Here is a 24,148-nt window from a genome sequence, read left to right as displayed (position 1 = left end):
ATATATATATATATATACCTTAACATATGAAATACCACAGAATCACGGAGTAAGTAAATTTGGGAGATTAGATCCCATTCATAGCTTAAAGCAGGGCAAAACTTTGAAATTAGAACTAAGCACTACCACTCCAAACAAAATCTCTTCAATTTGCTAGAGGGACAATGCTTGCCACTGTGCCTAAAGTCTTGCTAAAGTCAAGGTTAATGACACCAAGTAATTTGCAAATTTGCACTGGTACCCAGAGCTTGGAGTTTAATAAGGATACACTGCTGCCTGCAATTAGGTGGGAAGAGTTCTCGATGGGAAGCTGTTGGAGATTGAGAGACAGGGATACCTGAGTTTGGATCAGAAGCCAATTTTACTGAGTACCCAAGGCATTTATAAAAGGTTTTACTTGTATGGCACTTATATAGGGCTCTTTTTCCCAATATTTCCCAGTTTCCCATTGGTTACACATTCTTCATGACATCACATCACCTGGTAACATTATCTTATCACAAAGTTTCACAGTATGTTTCTTGATCACTCCTTGCTCAGGGAGCATTTATCTATGTCTGTCTCTCCCATGGTTTCTGCTCAATCAGGCCTAAGATATCAGCCCCTTTATCAGCTCCATTTTACTCTCCATTTTATTCCTTATGGGAAGCTTTCAAAGAAGAAGGTACAGACAGACTGTCCTGGACCTACCTGGCAAATTTAATGACCTCCAGAGATATGACAGAGGATACTCCAGTCTCTGGGTGGAAAAAACCTAATTCATTTAAGACTTCATGTAGCAGAACTTAATGTGTGACTTTAACTCAATGTGAAAAGAAATAGGAGAATGAAAATTTGTATGGCTTTTTAATCTGAGGTGGCTGAGAAATGGGGTCACATCTTCCTGTGAACTGCAGCTTTAGCAAATTCAGAGAATTTTTTTCCCTGCTATCAGCCCTGAAAAAAATGATTAGAGCAAATTTTTAAGGAGTAGAACAACAGGGTGAGGAACCATGAGCTTGCAGACTGATGCTGTGGTGCCTGAAAACACAATTTAAAATAACCTTTTGGAAAAAGCAGTGCAAGTACTACTTAGGCAGTAAACTCCACTGGTAACCCTCAGACTCCTCTTGTTAGGGTCCATAGTGGGAGCAGATGATAATATGCAGGATGCCAAGAGGCTGAACAGTGACCTGGTAATATTGCACAGTCTGATATCCTTGCTTGGCTAATGATACTGGAAAGACTGAGAAACTGCACTTGTTAATGCTCTGCTTTCCTTGCACCTACACAGACATCAGAAACCATCCTTCTACTGCTACCTCTTAGAGCTGTTTTGTAGTCAGATTTAAGGTGGCAGTAAAGCCAGGTAGTGAGGAACAAAAAGTGTGAACTGAAGGGAGGATGTTGTTGTTGAAATGAGAGAGCAGTTGCAGAGAGTATAAGCTTGTATTTCATGTAGCAAAGAGTACAAAGTTTATGTGACATTTAATGCTGCCAAGCTGACAAAAGCCCTGGTTCTGAGTGATTATGCAATGAGCAACACTGACTGTTGCCTAGCATTGCTTTAGGTGGTGAACACAGCACAAAGAGAACATTGAAATGGCAAAGTCACGCACGTAGGAAAGGAAAAATCTGAGTATCAAAGTGGAGCTTCAGGGGCCCCAACCACACCAGTGCTTTACAACATCTCTGGGAGAAACCACTGCAGAGAGAGCTCTACCTCCCACCTGTGGGCTGGGGCTGCAGCCTCTCTACCTGCTGGGAGAACACAGCTAATGTACTCCAAGAATTTAGACTGATTTGGGCTTTTAAGGCAAGAGGGTATCACTGTGACTAGTCAGCTCATGAAACAGCCTCTACAATTCCTTGAATTTGGACACACACACATGTACAGTTGCAAATTCTGTCTGTGTCATTAAAGCCACAGGTGTCAGGAAAGCCTTTTGTGAAAGGTTGGGTCCCATCACCACCCTCCAATAGTCATAAAAATATTTTGAAGTGCAGAAAAAATTATTTTTCTCTGCAAGTCCATGGGGAAACTGTCACCCACCCTCAGCCTCAGTTTCCATAAAACATATGTCTGGCTCCCTGTTGAAATTTTTGGGCCCAAAATGTGTAACTGCAGCAAAGTTGCAACAAGTCAGACAATCAGACAATCTTAGCTACTGGTGGTGTTATTAGCAATGACTGCTTTTATAACCATGGGAGAAAAACATCAGTGAAAAACATCAGTTCTTTGTACTGCATAGTACAGGGCTCTTCACTAAGAAAATGGTCTTCATGAGTCATTTCTTAAATGCATGTTGTTGAACATGTCATGAAACTTGAATTGCAGTCTGATATTGTAAAATAGCTTTCCTAAAAATATATTTTCCACAACGTATCTTTAAATCTTTCCACATGTATTTTTACATTACTCATAAATTTTTTTATTATCCAAACTTATTTCAAGGACATTAAATTATGGTCAAATTTCTCATTATCAAGGCATTGCTCTGTTATTAAAAAAAAATAGAGAGAAAGAGATCACAAAAGGGCAGACACAAGGAGATTATATTTTATTGCAGACCTGACACATTGGTCTGCTCCTGTTAAATCAGTCTGGTGTCTATGTGGGATTTTGTGAAATACAAATACACACAACAATTTACCCTTCAGCATGAAAGGATAAGACAGCAAAGCAATTTCACTCAGAGACTGGAACAAGGACAGAGACTGAATCATGCAAACAATAACAGGGTGGGTTTTTTCCTCAGGCTTCCATTTGTCTAAAGAATAAGAGGCTGTATATGAGGCAAAGTGTTGCTGCTATCAGTGTTTATCTGATGCAGTGTGAGCTGCCTTGTATTGCACCCACCAAGAGCTGTGTCTCCCCCACTGTGCAGGCATTTAGCATTTTGACTCCTTTTAAAACAAAGCAGCTCATGGGGTTTGCTCATGTGCACACACACACACACACACAAACACATTCACACACTCCTGTTGGAAGAGAATGAAAAATTGAAAAATATCTTCACCATGGGTCACTCATCACCATGGGATATTTGTCTAAGCTGACAGGGACCACAAAAATTGTTTTAAAAAGGGGTTGTGCAAGTTCTAGGTGAAGGGAAACCTTCAGTTTTAAAATTAGGCTTCCATCTCAAACAAATTAGAGTAAAATACAAAATTCTTAGTGTAATAAGACAGGAATCTAGCTCTTGTTTAACAGATAGCTCTGAGAAAATGAGTGCTAAGAGCCTATGATATCTACAAGGACTTGTACAGAGTCAATATTATTAATATTTTAACTTACTGCTAGATGCAAAGCTATTTACTGGAAAAGGAATAATTTCCATTAAGTACTTTGTTTTAGTCAGTCAAAAATGGCAAATAAAAAAATTGCTTGATCATTTTCCTCTGACCATGCTAGGTTATAATCTCATCACAGTGATAGTTTATAATCTCCTTTCCATGCTGCTGTTCAGATGATTCCAGGCATTGTTCAAGCCAGGCCAGAGCAGACTTCTGTTTCAGCACCAAATAGCTTGCCTAGCTCTATAAATAACAAAATCTCCTTTTCTCCATCATCAGCTTTCAATCACAACACAAGTGTAATGAGACTTTAGGAATTCTGTTTAATACCTTGGTGCTTCCATGGGCAAAGAAGAAAAGCTTCTCTGCAAAGTCAATAGGTCTCCTGAGGAGCAATGTGAGTGCCACAAGACCTTTGTAATTGCTTTTCTGTGGCTGACTTTAACTAATGCTGTGGGCATTTGTCCTCACCATGGCAGCTTGGCCTTCATTGCCCTTTGCTCAGACACAGCTATTTTGGCAGAGAGCAAGTGCATATACATATATATATATGTGTACATGTGTATGTGTATATACATATATGCAATGTGAAAAAAACATAAAATAAAAGTTTTACATATACAATGTAGAGAATCTCAGCATAACAATGCACATCTAAAAGGACAGTCTCTGTACAGGGCTTTTTGTTTAAAATCTCAGTACTGGGCAAGAAATAAGGTGCTGTATGTTATGATTTTCATGACTGACTTTGCATGCACTCAACTCATTCCTTTCAGCAGCCTTTCAAATGCTACTGGGTTTGCCTCAGTGCCATCTTCTTTGCCCTAACTTCACTCCCTGTGCTTTCAATCAGTGTCCCACAGGCCTGCCCTTCAGTGCAAGGCCTGTCTATGGAAATAGAATAGCTTGGAGAGAGCATGAAATAAGATCAGCTAAAGAAAGCAGCGGAGTTCTGCACTACAGTGTTAATGGTACTAATTAATTTTGTTTAAGGCTTAACTCTAAAAAATTACTTTAAAAAAAAAAGTCCCTATTCTCTCTATTCTTTTTCCAAAAGTGTAGATTATAGAACATCTTTTGGGTGGAGTTTTCAATGCCAAACTTTCAACCCCAGTGCTCCTGGGTAGCTTTTTTTCCAGGTGCTAGGGAATTAGGATGCTCCTTCGTTAAAGTTGTGTTAATGCTCACTAATGCTTTCTTTGGTGGAAGTGCCCATTCTGCTGGTGGGCATTTTACTTCAGAATGCCCTGCAGTAAAATCTACAAAAGAAGCCTCTTTATTTGCCACACTCCCAAAGCTGAGAGCAGCTCACACCCACAGACACCCACCAACAGATCAAGTGGGGATAAACCCCACCACTTTATCTCCTGGTGTCAGGGGGAAAGGGCTGGGGAGGTCATTCTCTCAGCAAGGCTTGCACTTGACTTTATTGTGGGGATGCCACAGCTCAGGGTCACCCTGGTGCCACAGGCAGTGTGACACATCCCTGCCCACCCGTGGTCACACACCCAGCCAGCAGCACCTGGGCTCTCCCAGCAGGTCTCCAGGCCAGGCTTGCTCTGTGCCCAGCACGTTTTGCCTTTTCTAATTAAGCCCAGAACTGCTTTCAGCTTTGATGATCTTCCTGCTGCTTTTTCCTTCCCCCACAGCTAATTTCAGACGTTCACATTGAGGGAGATACAGGAATAGAAGCAGCTCAGCTTGCAGTCACCCTGCCTTGGGAAAGCTGAGTACAAACAGGTTTCTGAGCCACAGTTTACACCAAAATCAGAACACTGGAGACTATGTAGCCTGGTTTGCTGGGGCTGGCTGCAAAGATCACACCAAGTTCCTAAACTAACTCTGAAAAATAGCCTCCAGCTTGTTCATGTCCCTTCCTATGCTGCCTGTGACCCAGCCTTAGCTTAGTGGGTGGCTGCCACTCTTCTTGCTCCACCAGAAGCATGCTGATCTGGCTTTACCTAAAATGACCTAATCTAGAGAAAACTGCAGCACCCCAGTTGCACACATGCATGGGCTACTTCCAATTTAGTGTCTCAGTGCTCTCAGTTTTACTCTTTAATCATATTTTGAATTCCTTTCTTCCCTGTGAACCTCCTTAACCAACTCCCTGAATGAATCTGCTGTCTCTCTGTCAATGTAATTTATTAATCTAATTTTTTGTTTGTTTCTGGAGGGAGCTACTCTCTACTTTTAGTGTGTAAAAGAAGGGTACATGCCAAGCAAAAAAGTAGCACCAGAGCATGGTGTTAATCCAACAGAATTACTGCTTCTGGGAAATTTTCTGTTCCTAAATTATTCTAAGCTGGTGCAGTAAAGGGTTTCTTGCAAAAAGGTAGTGAAGAAGTCCCCCTTTTGCCCCAAGGTTACAACTTATTTTGTTAGACCAGATGACATGACAGCATGATTCTATCAGGACAAATCAAAGTTTACTGAGCAAATCTGTGTTCCATAACCTGATTTATTGGTGCCATCTGCCAACACCCATGAACAGATGCTCTGTAGGACCTCACTAGTGTGCAATACTGGCTGGGAGAAACCCACTGCAAATGACTGAATTTTAAAAGTTACTGAGTGTAGCAGGAGAGATAACAAACATAATAAAAATGTCTAGGAGAATGTATCCCAGTGTTCATTTTTCAGTTCTGCTTCTCAGACAGAAGTACTTCAGAGCATCCTCATCTACATATGTGGGCATGAGATATAAAAATAAACCAAGAACTCACAATTTCTCGTGATTTTGCTCCAATCCTTTGCTATGATGTGCTTCAAAGAAAAGAGAGCATTTTGGTGTGAGCAGTCACAGCTTACCCAAAATCAATGAATTCTTCACGATTGCAAGAATTATTTTTAAAGTCATATTCAAGCAGGTCAGGATTGCCATACTGCTAGCACTAATGTCTTTTTTTTTACTAGTTTTCCCCTACTCTGCACTGTTTTCAAGCCCTGTGTACTCTGAGGGCATGCCAAGGTAGAAGCAGCGATTTGCAATTATTGCCACTGGCAACATTAATTTTGCATTCCCATCTCTTCAAAAACACGGGGGAGCAAAAACAGATAACGGAAGGACAAGGATAACTTGTGAGGGTGGAGATTGGGAACGTGCCTGGGATCAGTGCAGGCACTGCAGAAGGTGAGGGAGAGCAGCCCCAGCTCTGCAGAGAGGCAGGAGCAGCTCAGTGTCCTCATGGCCCTGGTCCTGCCTCCCACTGCCTCCTGACAAACTAAACATCCACCTCTTAGGAGCTGCTTTAAAATTAGAGGCAATTGCAGGAAACTTTGCCTTCTTTCCTAGCATGCCCTACTCAGCAGCCCACTCTGTCCATACCTAGGGCATTCCATGGAATTCGTTCAAACGTGCTCAGGAGCAGGTTGTTGATGGACACAGCCTATCCAACATCTTTGGGATCAGCAACTTCCAAGCACTGTCACTCTTTATAAGGCTGAATTTGGATCTGAAGAGCTGAAGAGCAGAAATCCTCCTTCCCTTATTGTACCAATCCATTAAAATCACACACTCATAGAAATTCTCCATGGAGGAACTATCACTGAACTATTAATAAAATCTTCCTGAACTATTAATATGATCTCTGGGAGCTTTAATCCAACTCAGGGACTGATTATGTAAGTGCACAGGCACGAAGATGAGGTTTTTATCCTCAGTTTACATGACCTTTTGCTTTAAACAGTTTTGTTTATGACTGATATCTTCCTGAATCTGGGGACATTTATTTTCTTTCAAAGGGAATTAGTTTTGGATTTGTAGTAAACTGGCAAGTATGGTTGAGATAGAAGTTCACTGGGGTGTGTGCTTGGTTTTCTGATTAGAAAGGATAAAGTTTATGAAATTATTTTAAAAAATACTTATTTCTCAAAATTCAGATGTTCTGTAACCTAAAAATATGTTGTAATATGGATTTCAAGCTCAGGGCTTTGGTCTATGATATCAATTAATGTAGTTTGAATGGAATGACCTTGAGCATCAGGTTGGATTCATTCCTATTTTTCATATTCCAAAGCTGGCTTTGCATTCCCAACACACTTTGGTGTGAGGAGATGCTGGAAAATCATGGTGATTTTTAGCTTTCAGGCAGTTCCAAACAACACCATAGTAAAAGGTTTCTGATGCATATTCATGCCAAAAGAAATAGATGTTGGCATGGCAGGAACAGGCAGAAAGAAAGAACAATTGTCTCTTAATCAAACTCATAGCTTCCAAGCACCCCTCCTGAGCTATTTAATGGAATATTATGTACCAAAGGCTTTCAGTTCCAGGCTCAGTTCAAAAATTTTTCTGCACAGGAGGTCTGAGCAGAGATGGCAAACAATAATTCCCATAACATTTTGCTCTGACCTGCAAGCTTGGAGACATTTCTCTCTGAAGAAAGGATGAAGGATGTATTGAAGCCAGCATGAATCTGGGGGGTCTGTGGCAGCTCCACTGTGTTCATTACTCTCTCTTTAGGCATGATAAAGAGGAGAATAATTGAAAACAGCAAATAAACAAATATTTAAAGCAAAACAAAGAGAAATCAGGTAAAAGAATAGGCCCATCAATGGCCCCAATTTCATTAAATCAACTCAAACTCTGTGTTTGGAGGATTTTCTTTCTCTCATTTTGCCTACACTGCTCTGGGAAGGAGCCACTGAAGCACTGTTAGATACATTCCTTATTTTAGATCAATTCAAGTCCCAGTGAACAGGGCCTGGTCTGACTGAGGAGTGAGCCAGCTGCCCAAGAAGATATCTGGAGTTCTTTCACTGCAGTGTGGGTTGCATGAGTGTACAGTGAGGGGATTGAGAACTGGCCCAAAGGCAGATCCCAGGGGCCATGATTAGTATCTCAGGGTCAAGCTGTGGTGTCCCACAAGGTTCAGGTTTTCCCTGTAACTTACTCATCAGTGACTCAAATGAAGGGGCAGATGCTCCTCAGCAAGTTCAATAGGACAAGAGGGAATGGGTACAAACTGATGCACAGGAGGTTCCACCTAAACAGGAGGAAGAACTTTCCTGTGCTCCAGTATGAGCACTGGAACAGATTGCCCAGAGGGGTTGTGGAATCTCCCTCACTGGAGATACTCAGGAATCATCTGGACACAATTCTGAGCCATGTGCTCTGGGATGACCCTGCTTGAGCAAAGAGCAGGTTAACTTGATTATGGCTGGATTGGATGTGTTTATTTACTCTGCAGTTTCATTGCTGAGCAACGTGCTAATATGTCCAGCCTTGTTTTCAGAGGAGAAGACCGTAGTGCCCAAAAATAATTAGACCAATTCACTATATTTAATTTATAACATTGGATTAAAACCCAAGTATATCCTCAGGATTGGGTATTTTTGACAAGGAATCAGGTTAAGAAAAGGCTTCACGATCCCAGAGTCCATTTCACAGTAGACTCCAAAAAATGTACCTCATTATAAAATATACCTTCCCAAGGAATCACAAGACATGAGAAATCAAAAGAGAATTCCTAAAAGCAAAAGCTCTTCAGCAGAAAATCAATTTCAGCTACTTTCCCCCTGCCCCAGGGAAAGCAGCAGAGACTCTAAGTGGGGTGTGGGAAATGTCTCCTACATCTTCCTGGAGCTGCACAAGGCAGACCTCCAGACAGGAGCTTTTCTTTCCAAGACAGCTCTGCTCTAATTAGGGAATTCTACAAAATTAGTATGTTGCAGTTCCAAACAGTGTCTGGATGATTCCCATATCAAATTTCTTTGAGGTTTTTTTTTAAAAAGAAGCCTTTGTCCTTGTTCTAATTGACAGCCTTACAAATGCAGGTGGACTGAGGGATGAAGGTCAAATTGAACTTAATGTGCTTAATAGGGCAAGGAGCAAAATTTAGCAGAAAGTTACACACACACACACAAAATGTTCTTTGGTTGTTGTGTTTTTTCTGACTGTTGTTTCCTTTTCAAGGGTCTTTGTGCACTTTTGGGAGTACCTTCAAAATTAAAAGAAAGCAATTGCCTTGAAATAAAATTGTTATATTAAGGGATTTCCTGTAGCACAGATGTGTGAGATAGAATCTAGTACATAGACTTAACAATCTATGTTGGGTGGACAAAAAATTAATTTTCTTTGTAGGAAAGTGCATCCTGCTCCTTTTTTTTATTTTTTTTTTATTTTTTTTTTTTCCTATAGGCAGACTCCCAGCTTAAACTTCTGGCTGATTTCAATAACTCTCAGTATTTGGGCCTTTCTGGGTATTGTTAAAACTGGTCAACATGTTCTAAAAAATACATGTTCCCCCTTGGAGATGAGGACTGACTGATGTTTCTCACTAAAAATTATGATTAATATAATTTGTGCATTCCAGCAAGAAGGCAAAACAATTTTTCTTTTTCAGGTCAGTATAAATCTTTGTGTCTTAGAGTTATTCCCCTGCTTCCAGTCTTTCATTTCTTTACTTTCCTGTGCTTCAGACTCAGATTGGATTTTCTACACTGACATTAGCTGCTACAGTACAGGAACAACTGTGGCAATTTACTCCCAGAGAGCAAAGGTGTCTGAAACTTCTTCCTTCTAGGTACAACTTTTGGGATGGCAGCCAGTTTGACAAATATAGAATTAGTAATAAATAAATAGATAGATAAATAAATAAACAAATAAATAAATAAATAAAGGCAAATATGGAACATTCCAGTTTGTCTTACAGTTTTGTTTTGTTTTTTAAAGAATAATCTGTGAAAAGTTCCAAGTCTTAAAATCTTCATTCCCATGTGTGAGGAAGGCAACTGAATTTGTGAATTTTGCACTGGGCATTTTATGGCTCTGGTCTGCTATAAAACACAATTTTAGGTTATCACATGGTAGAAAATCACTTTGGGCTTCACACTTCTGTCAGCCCATGTGTTTTTCTAGGTGGGCTCAGACTGCAGCAATTTCTCAGCAGTCAGTTGAAGTCACTGCAACACACAGTACTTTATCTCAGTCAGATGTACATCCTAAACTCTCATGAAAAGCAGTAGAAATACACTCTTCTTTATTGAAAATAAACACACCAACAGGGCATAGGCCATCCTTAAAGAGAATTATAGAATCATAGAATCACTGAACAGAACAATGGAATCGTTAGGATTGGAAAGGACCTTAAAAGTCATCGAGTTCCAACCCCTCTGCTGTGGGCTGGGATGCCATTCACTAAATCAGGTTGTTCAGGACCCCATTAAACTTGGCCTTTACCACTTTCAGAGATAGGGCATCCACATTTTTTCTGTTCCAGTACCTCAGCACCCTCTAAGAAAATAATTTCTTCCTAACATCTAATCTAAACCAGCCTTCTTTCAGTTTCAAACCTTGTCCTGTCACTATCTGCCCAGATAAGAAGTCCCTCTCCCTCCTTTTTATAAGTCAAGTCTCCTTAAGGTACTGCAAGGCTGCAATGAGATCTCCCTGGAGCCTTCCCTTCCCCAGGCTGAACAGCCCCAGCTCTCTCAGCCTGTTTTTTAGGAAAGGTGCTCTGTTCCTCTGATCACCTCTTTGGCCCTGTCTGGACTCACTCTAACAGGTCAACATCCTCCTTGGGCTAAGAACCCCAGACCAGGTGGGGTCTCAAAAGCTCAATTCATCATTTACTGGAATTTATAATGGATCACCTGTGATGTTACACTGCTTGTCCTCCTGTGTGCTGGCCTGATTACCCAATAGTCCTCCACAGTATGTCCAATATGCAGATTTGTAATGATTTCAGGTCAACTGACCTGTCTGAGGTAGAAGCAGCTTATTCCACTGTATAACAAAAAAAAAAAGATATCACTTAATGCTTGTGGCTGCTCACAAACATTATCCTAGTATGGTTTTAGATGACTGCTGGGGCAATCCATGGCTAAAGAGTATGCAGAGTTGTGCCTTGGGCTGCAGGAGGAGGTGTATGCATACATATCACTAAATCTGGGGGGGGGGAATTGACCTTGAAGCAGCACAGAAGCTCTGCAGAGCAGGTGTATAAGGGGATTTTTTCATATCAGCTCAGAAATCCAGCCTGTATTCTCACCAGCTGTGCTCAGTCTCTGATGCTCAGGAGGAAGGCGAGAGGAAGCCCCAGGACACCCTGTGCTAATTGTGGGGGGAAGGAACCTGCCTGGGCCCCAGAGCCACAGCCCTGAAGGAAGAGACCTGATTATAGTCTGCTTTCCAGGCTGAGCTAGGGGTTAGAGGCACACACAGGATGAGGAGGGCTTCATCAGCATCTCCCTTCACAGCAGAGGGACAGGCTCCTCTCCTCCCCTTGCAAGTGTATTTGCACACAGGAGCAGCAGTCGCCCCATTATTTATGCCACACACACAAAAAATACAAATTCCTAGGCTCTTCCTTGACTGACATTTGTCAGATAAGATTGTAGGTACGAAATACCCTTCTCAGTGCACAATAACCTCTAAAAGCACACCAGCCACCACCTTGTTATAAATAAGTCGACGTTGGGCATGGAGTTTAATTGGTTAATTGTTAATGAATTGTTGATGTTTGTGTTGATGTGTGTCCACCATAATTGGTTTGTGTTGACTATTTGTTGTTAACTCTTTATGTCTTTAAACTGTTAATACTCCCAGCTGTTGGTCCCTTCCCCCGTCCTGTGCCCACTCTCGCATCCACGCCCACCTCCACTATCCCCCCCAAAATGTGCAACAGCAAGTGCTCACGGGGTACCACTCAGAGATAAAAACCCCTAAAAACAACGGGCCAGTATCACATCTAAGGCTAAAAAAATGGTAGTCCCGGGTGGGGAAAACAGTGGAGAAGATGGAGTCACCAGCCAGAGCTTTTTTTGCCTTTTGCCATGAGTTCAACAGCACTCGGTCGGCATGACACTCCTAGACCAAGAGCCGGGGAGTGCTTTTCCAGGGATTCTTCTGGTGATGCAAGCTTCAGCTCTGTTGTTCAGCAAAGCCGATTTTTTTTTATCTTCTCTGCGTGGTCCAAGGGGAACTATGGTGGTGCGGGCAGCTCATGGGGTTCCCCGCCCAGAGCTGATCTTTAATGGAGGTGCTAATAAGGAGGCGGTCTCCTGGCGCGTCCATTCCAGGCTGCCGGAGCAGGGTGGATGCTGTGCGAGCCCCTCGGTCCCAGCGGACGCTCGCTGCATGCTAATGCCCGGTGCGCGCATCCCGCAGTTTCCATGGAGCCGTCATGCTCCCACACCTCCACCCAGCCGCCTTTCCCACCCATCCTCCTCCCCGCACCGCGCTGCCTGCTCACCCCGAAAGGTCAGCCTTTGTAATGATGATTTTAGCGGGGAGCTGCAGGGTGAAGAGGTGAGCTCTGAGCAGCCGTGTGCGTGGGAACCGCGGGCTTGCCTTGCGCTGCACAATGAGAAATTAGAAAGCTTCCCCTGCAGGAGCGCTGCTCATCAGCCCCTCGCACTTCCCAGGCCGCCCGAGTCGCATGCCCTGGCGGAGTTAAAAAATGTTCGTGAGAAGTGGCTGGAGACCCAACTTTAAATCTTCACGTCTCATCGGCAATTGATGTGTCAATGTGTGGAGGGGCGAAGGGACTGCTCTGTCCACAGAGGAAACTGATACAAACGCTTACAGGCATCTTTTTTGGTTTTTTCATTTCCACCCTTCCCCCTCCCATCAAGCCCAGTGCTCGTTTGCAGATGGAAAGAGACAGATTTTTCCTCCGACTTTCATCCTATTGACTGCCGGAGTAAAGCACTGCATCTCTTAACTGCCTTCCTTTCTTTCTTTCCCTAGGACAGCTTTCCTGCACGTTTTGGAGGAGTCCATTTTGTCAATCAGCCCTGGTACATCCATGCCCTGTACACGCTAATCAAACCATTCCTCAAAGACAAGACAAGGAAAAGGGTAATTAGATGGGGGTGGGGAATGAGGGTGGAGAGGAACCTGCAGACCTGCATTTTCCAAGTAGCTGCCTGTTTTCTTTTCTAGTTTTTCTCCCTATGTTTTCCATATGGTATAAGAGAATCGCTGCTGTTATTAAAAAATAGTGTTTGGAATGGTCTGGATTGAATGAATAACTCAGCCAGAGACCAGAAATCTGTTATGACTAACAAAGCATGGATACATTTTACTGGGACATGCTCAGGGGTAGAGAGAATTGGCAATGTGGAAAGATTATCAGGCCTGACTGAAGTTAAGCCAGTGCCAGCGAGGGAAACTTCAGCTCAACTTTTTTGTAGGAGTGAAAATTCCTATTTCATTTCTTTAGCAGGGTGACTCTTTTCACATGATGGTAACTCACTTCCACAAAAAGTACCCATGCTTGAAAGCTGCTTGCTCACACTGCAGAAGAGGCAGATAGATTTCCAGTGAAACCCAAGTGAATTGGTGGTTCTGCAGTCATCCTAGCCGTTTGTTCTCTGCAGTCTGTCAAAAAGCAGCTGAATAATCCCTCAGAGCCCACCCTGAGCTGGGTCTGACTAGGCAGGACAAGGGTGAGACCCACCTGAAAGCAAAGATTAGAGAAACAAGTGTTGCTGAAGCAGCACCAAGTGGTGACACAGCCTGATACACCCCTGGAAATATCTGTGCTGGGGTGCAGGGCTAGTGCTCCTCTCAGGCACTGAAATCCTACTCTTCATGCCTGCTTTCAGTAAGCTCCACTGTCACCCTTTTCTTCTCTCTGCTCTTCATGTAAGCGTCTATCCTCTTACAGTAGCAATAATCAGTCATAATTCCTGACTTCTGCTTCTCTTGATCTGGTACTTAAGAAATGGAAATTGTCATGTGCCAAAAGCAAGCGAATTGGAGTTTTCAGAAGTGTTTGTAGTGCCAGCCTAATTCTTCAGCTGCCCACCCCAAAGTTAATCCCCCCTCTTCTGCCAACCGAGTCAGCCCTAAGAGTTTTTGAAATTCCCACCTGAAACTGCAGCGTCAGCTAATGACACTCCACACCTCATTAGTGCTGCTAATATTGTACTTAATGAAATAAGGAGTCGGCGACGACTTTGAACTTGCTTTTTTGTTTGTTAAAGATCTTTCTTCACGGTAACAACCTGAACAGCCTTCACCAGCTAATACACCCTGAATGCCTGCCCTCTGAATTTGGGGGGACCCTGCCTCCCTACGACATGGGGACGTGGGCTCGAACGCTGCTGGGTCCCGACTACAGCGATGAGAACGAGTACACCCACACCTCCTACAATGCCATGCACGTCAAGCACGCCTCCTCCAACCTGGAGAGGGAAGCCTCGCCCAAACCCATGAAAAGGTGAGTACCAAAATCAGCTCTCGCTTGGCTATCTGAACGGGTTCGGCATAAATCTCACGGGAAGGGCTCGTCTGGCTCCAAGAGATGTGAAAAACGAGGTTCACTCTCCTGGTAAAAGTTTAATAAAGGACATAGGAGATAATGAAGCACAGGGTTAGTGGCTGGGTGCTTGGCATTCAGCCAAGAGCACGCCTGCTACCTCGGAGATTCCTCTTTACACACCTTTTCTATTGCATTAGCCTACTGCATATTCATAGACTATTATACATATTTAAACTTTTCCCCAAACTAGTTTACATGTTCTAAGAACTGTTTAGGATGGTTCTCCTCTGATCTGCCTTTTTAGAGCATGTGCATTTTTTGGCTGTGGTTTTAGTCAGTTTTCATAATTTTTTCCAGTTTGGGCTTTGGTTTATACTTTTTCTACACGGTAGGTGCAGATAGTAGTAGGGGTCTATATTAGGTGTTCATTGGATGTTATCCTAACTAAGCAGGTAGTTTGATTACTACAAGCATAACTGTATTACCTATGTCACTACTATGTCCAATAAAAACAAATTTACTTTAACATCATTCATATAGCATCTATTTTCATATTTGCGAAAAGCCAATATTATAATGTGCATTTATAACAAGATGCTGCAATTGGCCAAACGTTGGTGGCAAGGAGCACTTGCTCTGGGAAAAGGAAGCCTCTCGGTGGAACCATAATTACTTGTCTGATTACTGTGCATGAAAATGAGGGGAAATTAATGAGCCCCTGCACGGAGCACTACAGAAAGTGCATGGGGGCGAGATGCTGTCCTGCACGGTGCAGTGCATCTAGTGGCATCACTCCAGTGCTGGTCCTGATTCCTCACCACTGCTCTGCTGTTGCTGACCCGGTTCTTTTCAATGAGGGATTTACCTTCTTGAAAAAGCAGCTTTTGTACAATGAACACCACTGCCCTCTAAAGGGAAAAGGAGTTGGTCTTCTCCCTCTGTTTTTGCTCCCACTTGCTCTGCAGAGCCCTGCAAAGGCAGTTACAGAGCTGCTCTTTTAAATGCTCTGATTTTAGTTCTAGTGATTGTGCAATCAGCTCTGAATGCTCAAAAGGACACCTCTGGGGAGTGCTACTGGTGAGGTTATGAACCTCCAGTGCTCTAGGCACCAACTTTGTCGGGTTATCTTAAATGAGCAAGGTAGCTAATAGTTGCTAAAAGGTTATTTATTGCAGAAGCACATCAGTCTCAAAAGGCACAGTCACAGACATCAAAGTCCATGCTAAGTTTTGGTATAAAGTCCCAAACAGAAGTAGAAGCTGCTCTTGTCAGAGGTCCCAGGAAGCTGATGTTGCTGTGGCAGCTCCTGTCTTCTTCTTGGGTGTTGACTGATGTTGGTGAGCAAAAGAAAAATGAAAAGCAATGACAGGAAAAGCAGAAAAGCAATGGTAGAAAAAGCAGAAAAGCAATGGCAAAAAGCACTAACTCTCCTCAATACATATTCTTATATAGAATCTTCCCAACAAGCTACGATGTAAACTCAGCCCACCACTTCTTAACCTATTAGAATTCTAGTTTCTTAACACTCCAGGTTACATAGAGACTACACATATGACCTACCTTGTTCTATCTGAAAAATGTAAACAATATTCTTACTATAGCTCTATTATGTCTAAGCACTGTCTACAACTACAGCCCTGGAGCCTCTACTGAAAACATTAGCATGTTTTTCAACCTTCACTAGAAGTCTCACTTCTACTTTGTTATCTAAACCTTTTACTTACTGAGAGCTCATACTAAAACTTACTGACTTACTTATCCTAAAACTTAAACTTACACCTCTACCTTATGTGTGAGTGGCCTAATATACTTCAATCCATCCACAGGTTTTAATTCAATCCCTGCACTCTGATTTCTCTCTGAAGCATTCAGAGACCCCCTGCTCACTGTTTCCAACAGCTACTCTCTGTAGCATGGACTGATGTAGGGATGGGCTCAGGAAGCTGGATACTTGGCACAGAGCTGCAGTGAGCCATGGCTGTGTAGCTCCCCTGTGTAACATCTGCACTTGGCTCACCCTGGGCATCCCACCCCACAAACCTGCTCTCCATGCAGATTGCAGCGCTGCTTTTCCCGCTGCTGCCGCTGGATGAGCGCAGTGCTCACAGGCACGGCACCACTCTCTGTGACAGGGACAGGCCATCAGTCTGTCACAGCAAAACCAGAGCTGACAACACCGACCAGCCACAATGTCATGCAATTAATCTTGAAAGTCTTTCATCTTCAGAGGAAAAAGAAATGATGCATTCTAAATTCACGGCTCCCTTCCAGGTCAGAGGGATGCCATGCAGCTGTGTCTGCAAAGTGAGGCCTCGTGCTGGAAACACTAACACTTAAGACTGACTTCAAGAGCTCACAGGGCCACAGAACTTTCAGGCTGTGAGCTGCAGCCTTGTCAGGAAGAGGGGTGGCCACCTGCACAGTCAGCAGTTCTCACTACTGACTGCCAGCCAAGGCCAGGAGCCAGCAGGAGTTTACAAAGCCTGCCCCAAGGAGCTGAGTTTAAACCAATTTACTTTTAATAAATATTGTCAGTGAAACACGCTGGATTATTTTAGAAAAATACTAAATATTTCATTATAAATAAAATATATCTCCATTTATGTAGCTTTATAGAAAGAAATCTGCAGTTTTTTAAAGCTCCAAATTTGTTGAGAGCTGCTCACACATAAATCTTTGCTGAGGATCTGATCCTTGGCTGCAAAAAGGCAAGGTCTTATTATGCCCTCAGGGGGGAACCTCAGCTTGAAAATTAGTTCAGTGCCAGAAAACCCTGCCTTGAGGCAAAGCCTTCTTTTATAATCTGTTCACTAATAAAAAAGTGCACTAATACAAATACAGGGAGTGGATGAATCTAATTTGTCATGTTGCCTCTGGGCAGACCAGATCTAACTTTTATCCTAATTTCGTTACTCGGCGGTTAAGTCAACCATCTGATCTTGCACCCCGTGGTCATTACTTGCTGTTAAAGGTGAAAAGTTCACAGCTTCAACAGATTTTCTCCTGGAGTATTTGCTTTGATTCTTCTCCTGAAATTGTAGTTTGGCTCAAGCACAGGTAAAAGCCTATATTTAGAAAGCATGATTGTGTGCTTTATTAGATTTTTTTGACCAGATTTATATCTAAGGTATCTTAAAAGGTCTACCAGCATTATCTGTCTTTATGTACCTTCCCTCCTTGCCTCTTTAGGTTCATATATCTCTAATACAATGAGAAATTCAGGCTACAACTGAGATTCCAGAAAAGTTTGCACTAGGATAGGTGATCTTCCAACATAATTCTTCTCTTAAATATAACTCCCTCACAATTGTTCTATCATCTCTTTCCTGTAGTAAAACAATTTCTAATTTTGTTGAAAATCTCTTCTCTGCTTCTCCTTTCATGGCACACACTCTTAGGTAACATATTAATTATGTGTTTCTCTGATGAAAAGGTTGGTTTAACAAAAAACAAAAGGTCAAGGTCACTGACTTGTTCTTTAGCAGTCATGTTCCACTGGAAGGGGAAGATATGCAAAGACTGAGCCTTCTTAGGTTTCTGCAATTTAAGCTGAAAAGCCTGAACAATTATGGGACATTTCCTCTCTGACTTCCCAGACCCCACTGCAGGTTTACCTGCCCAGCAACCAGCTGCAGGGGAGGGCAGAGCTTATGAGGCTTGGATTCACCTGGAAGGCTGAAATTACAGAGGCTGTTCCCTACTGTGGCACTGTCCTGCTGCATGACAAGGTGCAGAGCTGCAGCTCCTCCTGGCTCTGTGACCACTTGCTGTAAAGCCACACAGGCCCATCCTTGCTAAAGCTGCCTCTGGGCCAGCAGAGTGTTAAAGCATCTGGAATCTTTGAGCTCAGTGCTGCTATAACCACTGAGTGCACTGTGACCACAGAGAAGTGTCCCTGTGAAATGAAATGCCACCATCCTCTACACCTGGAGAGAAGCTCACCCATGGCACCTACTCCAAAAAGAGTGTCTGGCAATTTTAGTAGCAGAGAGGCTGAGAAATCTAGAAGAAAAGTGCCAGGAAATGGAATCAGAGAATAACTGACCAAAACACTGTTGTAGCCACATGACTTATGTTAGCAAATGAATTTGGTGGGGGAGAAGGAGGCAATTTTCCAGATGTGCCTGGGACCAAACTGAGAACTAAAATAAATGTCCAAATGCAGACCAGGAAAAAATGAGGCACCAAGCAGCAGTGAGAGGGGCTGAAGCTGGAGCAGGTGCCTGTCTGTAGGTCAGCTTTAGGGCTGACAGCAGTGCTTTGGCTCCTACCACCATGGCAGGTGCATGTGAATTGAAACAAGTTCACCTGAGAACTGTGGGGAGGATGAGGAACGCAGAGTGCATATTTTTCCAGCAAGAAGCTATAGGAGACAGTGGTTTGTTTAGCTTCAGAGAGCAAAGGTTGGAATGGATTTGAAGAGACTAAAATTTGGGGAGAGAGAACAAGTATTTGAGAAAAAGGACAATTTAGGCATTAGGCAGGAGATCAAAGGGGTGTAAGCTGATCAAGGTATACCTTGGCTGCAAAGCAGAGTTGGTTTGTTTGTCATCAGTGGCCAGCAACAGTGTGCCAGTATGACCATCTAACTGATACAGGAGTGAAAGACTAATGAAGGGCTACAGGAGATTAAACCTGCATAGCAAAGTCTCATTAGACTCCAATTTCTGCTCCATTTAACAGCAATGGAACCAGAACATTTTCTTCCTCCCAGTCACAGGCAGGGGTGGCTTTCCCTGTGACTTGAACTAGCACAAGATTTGTTCTCAAGAAAGAGCCCTTGTTGACTTCAGAGAATGGAGGAGTTGTAGATGGGGAAAGGATTGAAAATCCCCTTAGAGAAAGACTGCCACTGACTAGGCAGTGACATGATCTTGAAAATTTTGAGATTTGCCAAGTGTCTGTTATATGGAAAACCTTTAATCAAAACCATTACAATTTTTCCACCAGTGACCACATTAAGTCCCACTGGAGCAAAAGCAAAAGTGAAATGGCATTCCCATCTGCAGTATTATCTAGGATCCCAAGTACTCTATGAACAGATAAGAAACAAAGAAAACCAGCTGATTACTCCACATAATGAGCCTTAATGACTGGGGGGGAGGGGGAAGCAACAATTATAAAAATCCATTCAGAATGTATGTTTATTAAGATTAAGCTCAGTGAAGTCTGAAATGGCAAGGTAGTAAACCAGCATTAATGCAGCAATCTTAGTTTAATCTGAGAGCCTGGCAGCACCCATTAGACAGTCCTGGGAGCAGCCACAGACCCTTCCCCTATCTTGGGCCATCTCTTCTGCATCCATCCAGGATCCTGTCACTTAAGAACTTCGGGATTTCAGAGCAATGTAAATGGTGCAAAACTTTGGAGCACAGGGAAGAATATCACCTCCCTTTCAGCTGTGGCCAAGTCTTCTGTGGTCTCTGATGGTCAGAAAGGGGCCTTGAGTCAACAGGGAGCTCACACAAAAGCATTTGCCTGAGGCATTCATGCTGGCCTTTGTTGATGAGGTGTTGATTTTAGGAACAGCTGGAGGTTTTATCTGGGTGAGCAGTTTAAGGAATGGTGGATGGTTAAGCCTAGCAGTTAAAGAGTCAGAGACTGCTCTCAGCATATCACTGTGCCAATAGGGCACAATTTTTAACCCCATTCTCCCAACAGTAGGAGATCCTGTAGCTATTTGGGTACCTAAAGGCAGTGGGTGAGCATCCCCAGGGATGGGTTCAGTGACTGGGGAAGATGTGGAAGAGCTGCATTCTTTGAGGTTTCCTTTATTCTCCAGTGCCACCCTTGCTCTTGCACTCGGGTCCAGCAGCTGCAGCAGCATGTTCCCTCTCTGTGACTCACTTTTCTTCACAAGAACTGCCCTTCTTCAGCTGCATCTGGGTCAGTTCTTGACGTCTGAACCTGATCTTTGGTCCAAGTGACAAAGACTCTTCTCTGCCTTTGCTTGCTCCCTGCACAGGCACCAAGCACAGCCTGGGAGCTGAATGTTCCTTCTCTGCCCTCCCAGGCATCAAAAGAGCTCTAGATTTTAGCCTGCTGCCAGTGCAAACAGGTTTGAAAACCTACTGCAATTTAAAATTGCCTTGCAGAGACGCAGAATTTTACCTAACAACTACATATATATTCTGGCTAAACAACCTGGATTGTTTAATCAAACTTACTTAATCAAAATTCAATTAATGATAATTTTTTTCAAATTTGGGGTTAAAAATTATTCTGAGGATAACATGAGTTACAAGAGCATTACTAGCACTGAGTCAAGTTTATCAGAGACACTGCAAATTCAGAGTTAAGGTAAAACTTTTAAAGTAGACCCAAGTACACTGATTATGAACATGCACAATCTGTGCATTAAGACACCATTATGTTTTTCTGCTGTAAAATAGAAACCTAAAGAATCATAGAACTGTAGAATAATGTAGGTTGGAAAAGAACTTTAAGATCATCAAGTCCAACATTAACCCAAGTCCACCACTAAACCTTGTGCCTAAGCATCTACACATCTACACATCTTTTAAATACCTGAGGGGAATGGTGTCTCCAATACTTCCATGGGAAGCCTGTTCCAATGATTGCAATCCCTTCAGTGTAGAATTTTTTTTCTAATATCTAATATCTAATTTAAACCTCTTCTGGCACAACTTGAGGCTGTTCCCTAAAGGACCTGAGCACCCAAAGACTCAGTGGTTCATCAAAAGCCCCATATTATGCATTTTGAAAATGCAGTGGAAAAAGCCTGTTGGAATGCACTGCCCCAGTGCCCCATGATGTTGAGTTAAAGCATGTGGATGTTTATGTCCCAGATTAGAGTGAAAGGATTTTAAAGTGCAGATGAGGGTTTAGCCCTTATTGCCTCCTGATGTGTGTGTTTTCAAAAGCTCTGATATTCAAATGAATTCAGTGCTGAAACTAATTGCTGTTTCTCAGAAATGGGATCCTGCTTCCAGAAGGAAGGATATTACAACTGGTCCACACTAATGCAGACTGGAACAGTTTTAGAACCAAAAGGGGCCATTCCTGGGGGTGACTTATGTAAGGTTTTTATTTGCTCAGACTCGTTTCTCCATATGCCCAGCTGGGCTCTGCAAGGCAGACCTTTCTAGTTGTTATCCTTAGCATGACCTTAATGTTCCTTCACCATATGTTTCTGCTTTTATGGGTCATGTTTTATGCTGGTTCACAGTCAGCACCAATTTACTGCAGAAGTAGTAAAATACCAGCAAATAAAATCAGTATGAAAATGTGTGAACACTTCCCACTGCCCATGGATGGCACCTGGGTTTCTCTGCTTGCAGCTGGGGTACATTTCTACTTGTGTTGGGGCAAAAGGGAAAAACTAGTGATAAAATAACTCTATAATACACGAGACCTACAATGCAATTACATTCACTATTTTTTCATAAACTATTTCAAATAAAGGAGATTTTCTGAATGCTTCTGCAGAAATACTTCCCCCATACACAGATAATGAATGAGACATGTATTGGTGGTAAAGCTGGTGTCCCAGGGGCATGCATATCATGTCATGTAAGCATTATCTAGTAATACAGTGTTAGCTGTTGAACAGTTTTATAACTTTTAAACAGAATCCAGTGAATACATCAGAAAGAAATAGAAAGCAAGTGGTGGATCTGGCACATTAGCAGGTCCTAGGGAGGCTACAGGGGAGGTGTGCAGAATATCCTCAGGAGCCTGTAGGGAGAGAAGCCAAGTGAGTTGCAAAGCCACAGCTGAACCAAGGACAGGAGGGATGGGCAGCTTGGTGCTGGGGTACCCTGGGACAAGGAAGGAAATCAGTTGCTCTCTGGGGTCATTGACAGGGTGGGTTTCATTTCATCTGCCTGCAGCACTCAATTCCCAGTGCTTGGGTGCAAAAATGCAGGCTAGAGGTGGGAATGGCAGAACCAGTGCTGTTCAGGCTGCCTAAAATATTGTGCTGTAAATTATGTCTTCAACTGGCTATAAATTTGCCAGAACTTTAGTAGTTTAGATTAGAGACATGACACTTAATAAAACAAATGGTTTTACACTGCTTATGTCTTTTGCTGTCCTGTGAAAAATCCACCTACATCTGGCTGAGTTACAAGCCTTTGAAAGGGGCAATTCACACATGCCCTGTAGAAACATATTTAATTTTAGCATTTAATGGCCCCACAGATTGCCTCATGCTTTAGCTTGGCCTCCCAACATAAATAAACTTGTTCAGCTTGGGTTGATGGTTCAGTGCTCACAATGTGCATCCCCTGCCTGGGCCATGGGGTGCAGAGGGCTTTTGTAATGGCAACTTTTACTGCTGATCACTATTGTCCCTGCACTGGGCCAATTTATGGCAAGGCATGGAGCCAGGATTTTGAAGACTGACACCTTATGCTCACAGGGTTTCATCCTCCCTGCAAGTGGCAGGAGAATTGGGGAGGAGAGGATTTAGTGGGGAACTCATCTGGGGTTCTGGAGACTTGTGTCACTGTGATGGGAGCCACAGGGCAGACTGAAAGATGGGGTAGACACAAAGGACTGGGAGCAGATGGGCCAGGACACAGTCTTGGTGGGCAAGGAAATGGCTGATGGAGACCAGGGTCAGCCTGCTGCTGCAGCCCTTGAGAAGCAGATCCTGCTCTCCCTCTCCCCCTGAGCCCCTGTGTCAGCCTGGCAAGTATCTTAAGCTGAGTTTCACACAGATGGTGGCATTGCACATTGCTTATTTTCAACCTGTCAAGACTTTGGGGTCTAATTTCCAGAAATACTCAGCTCTTGCCTGCAACAGAAATCCATGGGACATGTGCTTTGAACACACAGGCTGCTATTTAAGGCTGAGGGCTCTGCAAAATCCTTCAGCACTGGACACCCCATTAGAGTAATGCTTGTACCCTAATCTCACTGCATTTCAGCTCTCTGCATGCAAAATGAAAATTAAAAGAAAACCAACTCTCACAGTCATGTTATGGCAGTAAGGGAATGAGTATTTAGGAGGCACACAAGTACTGCATTGATAAACTCCACAGAAAAGCTCAGGAGGGAATTAAAAAAGGCTATCTCAAGAGCAAGCTTGGACTAACATGCAGAAAATGTGCCACAGAGCCACATGCTGAATTACCACAAGAAAGCAAAATAAAAAGCCACTTGCTAGCACAGCAGTGTGTATGCTGAGCACTGAGGGAGCAAAGAGCCCTCTGAAGAAGAGCAGAGAGTGCTCCTGGGGCCAGGGTGCAATGCATGGGTCTCAACTCCCACACACATCTGGTCAAGGGACTGCTGCTCCCACAACCTACATTTTAGCTTTTCATCCTGTGGTGGTGCTTGACTTTCCACTCTAAATATTACATCTGCAGGGCTGCTTTCAGGCTGTAGTGCTGCTCTTCTGAAGGTCAGGAAACTTTTGATGTATGATGGGGAAATAGAAAGACTGATCCTCTTTGCTCCTAGTGCTCTGTCCTCCCTGTTATTGCCACACAGCAGTGAAGAGATCATGACTCAGTGGCAGATCTGGTTGGGATGTTGAGAACTGGAGTCACTGGAATGGGAGCTAAAAAAGGCAGACTGAAAGATGAGGCAGGAGTGAAGGACTGGATTGTCTGGAAAAAGGAAGCTGTTGGGCTAGACAGAGAGCTTAGTGGGCATGGAAATGGGGATAAGCAGGAAAAGCATGAGTGGTC

At 43.2% G+C, this 24,148-nt stretch overlaps 1 protein-coding gene across 1 annotated transcript in view; it reads left to right on the top strand.

Moving 5' to 3' along the window:
- CLVS1 (clavesin 1) overlaps positions 1–24,148 on the top strand; it is a 100,212-nt gene that overhangs the window by 66,331 nt on the left and 9,733 nt on the right. Inside the window, exons 4-5 of the mRNA XM_056482978.1 lie at positions 12,971–13,081; positions 14,212–14,447. Coding sequence (XP_056338953.1) covers positions 12,971–13,081; positions 14,212–14,447 — 347 coding nt within the window. The remainder of the gene's footprint in view (positions 1–12,970; positions 13,082–14,211; positions 14,448–24,148) is intronic.

The sequence above is a fragment of the Oenanthe melanoleuca genome, chromosome 2, assembly GCF_029582105.1.
Source record: "Oenanthe melanoleuca isolate GR-GAL-2019-014 chromosome 2, OMel1.0, whole genome shotgun sequence".
NCBI classification, from domain to species: domain Eukaryota; kingdom Metazoa; phylum Chordata; class Aves; order Passeriformes; family Muscicapidae; genus Oenanthe; species Oenanthe melanoleuca.
The sequence above is the reverse complement of the archived record's forward strand: the minus strand, read 5'-3'. Positions and strand labels throughout refer to the sequence as shown.